Below are 3,493 nucleotides of genomic sequence, written 5' to 3'. Positions count from 1 at the left end.
TTTTTTGTGTGTTGTCATATGTTAAACCTTCAAAATACATTGATGTTGATTTATTAAAAAAAATATATCTTAAAACATCAAAATTAATGTATTTTGTAAACATAATAGGAGGATTAATGCGTGTTCGAAATTAGAAATTGATATTAGCACATGTTTGGGCCGGGCTCATTTCATAAGCTGGGCCTCGATATCAAATTCAGTCTAGGCCCAATTCTGTGAACCCAAAAGTCAAAAGTGGAAGTCGTTTTTTCCGTTCGTGTTGAAAGATCCTTGCATTGATTCTCGCGATAAAAATCCTCATATCCAGAGTCTCGTCATTATCGTGACAGATATCAAAATTGACGAATAAAAATAATATAAAAATAAAAATATCTGTTTCATTTTTATATATAGAAGACTAGAGGAAAATAAAATTTTGAAATTTTTTTGAAACGAAACGGAAACGCGATGATGAATCCCAAGGTCCTGTTCGTGCTTGCTCTGCTTCTTAATCTCGTGGCCAATTCGTTCCAAAAACCTAACCCTAAAACGCCAAAATCAACGCTTTCGCGGGCTCACGTGGAGCTCGTCAGCTACGGTTTACCCTCCGGTCTTCTTCCCGCCACCACCGTCCTGGGATACGCCGTGAACCGGACCACCGGGGAGTTTACCGTCAAGCTCGGTGGCGCGTGCAAAATCACGCTCCCGCCGGACAACTACGTTGCCACCTACTCCGACACCATCTCCGGAAAAATCGTGCAGGGGAAAATCGCGGAACTTGACGGAATTAGGGTTCGAGCGCTCTTCAAGTGGTGGTCGATCACCGGAATCCGCTCCTCCGGCGACGATATCGTCTTCGAGGTCGGCATGGTCACGGCGAAGTATCCATCGAAGAATTTCGATGATAGCCCCGCGTGCGAGGGTCAACACTCTTCTTCATGAAAAGGTTAGTTTCTTTTTTCTCCTCAGTTTCATCCATCTTAATATTTACCTTGATTATTAGTTGCACACATATGTAATTTGCTTTTATGTTAGAATATGCTAATTTTATCGATAAGCTTTTAACTTCTTTTTTAGTTGCTAAAAATAAAGTCTGACCTGACTATTGAGGAGAAATTATTATATAATCTCGGTCGTTCATAATCGGAGTTCGTGGCTTCACTAATCTTTACATAACATATAGTCGAGTTATTCAGTTTATTGAAAAAAAAAGTTTAATAATACTGAAGTATATGTTGCGTGAAAATTAGTTGAGACGATAAAAGTTTTTAACTATGTAATGGTTTCTCGACTTTCAGAATAGTTTCTGGATTTATAATTCTGCTTCTTTTTATCTTTTTTGATGATTTGGTTACTCCTTTTATTCGGTGGTTTTTGTTGTTGTAATGTACTGTGAATTTGAATAAAGTTTTGGATGGGGATAGAATGACAGAAAGCTCCACTGTTATATGGTTCTTTCATTTTCATGTCTTGAAATATTCCATGATTGTCTTTTTATTTTACAAAAGAATAACGGTGACACGTGGCCATGAAAAAAAATTAAAATTTACTTTGTTGGTCTGTTATATCATGAGTCTGATCTGTTGCTTGTAGTGGAATTGCAAGCCGACGTTGCCCTTTTTTCTGGGTTTAAGTGTAGTTTATGGGATATAGTATTTCAAATGTCATCATTAAGTTTTGGAGAATATTGGTAATGTAATTGGGTTTTTGTTAATATGATTATAAGCATAACAGTTATTGTTAATGATTTTACTTGGTGTGTAAGAATTGACTATTTTTTTATGGACTGTGTCCTTCTGCCAACCATGTTTTATCTTTTCTTCCACACGAAGATCCATGGTAAGGTTTTGCTAAGGCTGGCGAAAGCTATTGTGATGTATTAATTATGCCCTCAATTCTTTTTTTGAATTAGTTCATATCAGATTTTGAAACAATTCCACCTTTTGACTGTTTTTACTTTTCACAACACTGTTGTCACCCTCAAAATTACAAAATATCCTGCTTGAACATGTCTGGTACTGTATTAATGTATTGAATTTTTTTATAAAATTTTGGTATATTATCTATTTGTTTCATGTTTGATCTTATATAATCCTATTTGTGAAAACTAATTCGTGTGCATTAGTAGAATTTAGGGTTAATTCATTTTATTCACTTCTTTTTTATAATTGTTTATATTCTATTCTAATTAGGCAACTTGCAAAAGAGATTCTAGCAATTTGGTGGTTGGTTGAGCCTGATATCTCCTAGCTTTCTATTGGCTGTGGCAAATGGTTACTGAATATGTCAACAGCATCTGTTTGTTGACCACCATACTGTTTTGGTTTTGTTTCATTGCTAGCCCACAATATGTTTTGAGATACTGTTTCCATCGTTCCATCTCTACAAGCTGCCTTCAGGCATTGGTACCATTAATTCTCCCATTGAACAGTTTGCCTTGGTTTTAACATTTACAGACGGTTGGGATATTTTTGTTTGGTTGCAGATTATTCTGCTATTACTTCATTTAGAAACTGACTTGTTTACTTAGTTAGCGACTATAACTTCGGATTTTGTTTGGCTGTATGAGTTTGGAGCTTTGTATAAGCTCTGAAGTATTCTTTGCATTTGCTTTATTTTCACAGATCCGTTGTTGTGTTTCTCAATGTCTTGCTTTGAGTCTCTGGTTCTTGTTCATGTTTTGACCATTGAACTTCTAAGTATTAGCTTTGATGTGACTTCTAAATATGATTTGTTTCTTTTTATTTTGGTTTGTGAGATGTCAGGTTTTCGTGTCACGAAATCTCGTTGTTATATCTTCTTTTTAGGTGCATTGATGAAACAGGTTGTTCTTAAGTTGACTTATGAATGATACTATTTAATATGCTATAGTTACTTTGTTATATCTTCTTTATTTTGTATATCTTATCTTCCTTTATGCATGCAGGGTATTCGCTGCTTATTCTGAGTCTTGGTGTGTTATGTCATGAGATAGCATAGCATCCATATGTGTCCACTAAGTGCAGATAATTTAAAGTCACTCCTGTTATGTGTAATATTTTACAAGGCTTGTAATACTTTTTACATAGTCGTATTTATGCTGCCACGAATCTACTTTAATTTCACTTGATGGTCACAATACTCCTTGGACTCCTGAATAAGGCCACTTTCTACGCTTCATGTTCAATATTCTCTGCTATCCAATCTCTTTTCTTGCACTGTAAATTAGTTTAAACTTATTTTATATACAATCCTATAAAAGCTTATGAAGTTGATAAAGGTTTTGTGTATGAGTGAGTATACATGATTGAATGATATGATGGTGCACAGCAAAACCCTATTCTTACTTTCCCCTCACAATGTCCAGGCTCCTAACAATTAGATGCCTCTCTTGATTTTTTCGATTTTTCTTTTGGATATGTTCTAAAACTTTATGAATAAGAAGAAAAAGCGAAATATGAGAAGAAATACACAAGGGAGACAAAATGTTGCAAAGAGGAGACTCTAACGTTGTTAATTATTATTTGTTATCATT

The 3,493-nt window shown here is 34.9% G+C and overlaps 1 protein-coding gene across 2 annotated transcripts; it reads left to right on the top strand.

Moving 5' to 3' along the window:
• Positions 1 to 388: 388 nt before the first annotated feature.
• Positions 389 to 3,145, top strand: LOC124833127 (DUF538 family protein (Protein of unknown function, DUF538)). Of its 2 annotated transcripts, XR_007028398.2 has the most exons (3): positions 389 to 925; positions 2,745 to 2,803; positions 2,906 to 3,145. XR_007028398.2 is itself a non-coding variant. In XM_047307515.2 (2 exons), the coding sequence occupies exon 1, from the start codon at positions 448 to 450 to the stop codon at positions 919 to 921; it is 474 nt and encodes a 157-aa protein (XP_047163471.1). In that variant the 5' UTR covers positions 394 to 447; the 3' UTR covers positions 922 to 925; positions 2,906 to 3,145. The 2 variants fall into 2 exon arrangements, 1 of the variants encoding a protein (XP_047163471.1); XM_047307515.2 differs by lacking the exon at positions 2,745 to 2,803 and having other exon boundaries at positions 394 to 925.
• Positions 3,146 to 3,493: the final 348 nt, after the last annotated feature.

This window comes from Vigna umbellata, chromosome 4 (genome assembly GCF_029865625.1).
Source record: "Vigna umbellata cultivar VRB3 chromosome 4, Vumbellata_1.0, whole genome shotgun sequence".
NCBI lineage: Eukaryota > Viridiplantae > Streptophyta > Magnoliopsida > Fabales > Fabaceae > Vigna > Vigna umbellata.
The sequence above is the reverse complement of the archived record's forward strand: the minus strand, read 5'-3'. Positions and strand labels throughout refer to the sequence as shown.

Coding starts and splice junctions, on each gene's coding strand:
- LOC124833127 (XM_047307515.2), top strand. CDS start 448: ATGATGAATCCCAAGGTCCTGTTCGTGCTTGCTCTGCTTCTTAATCTC.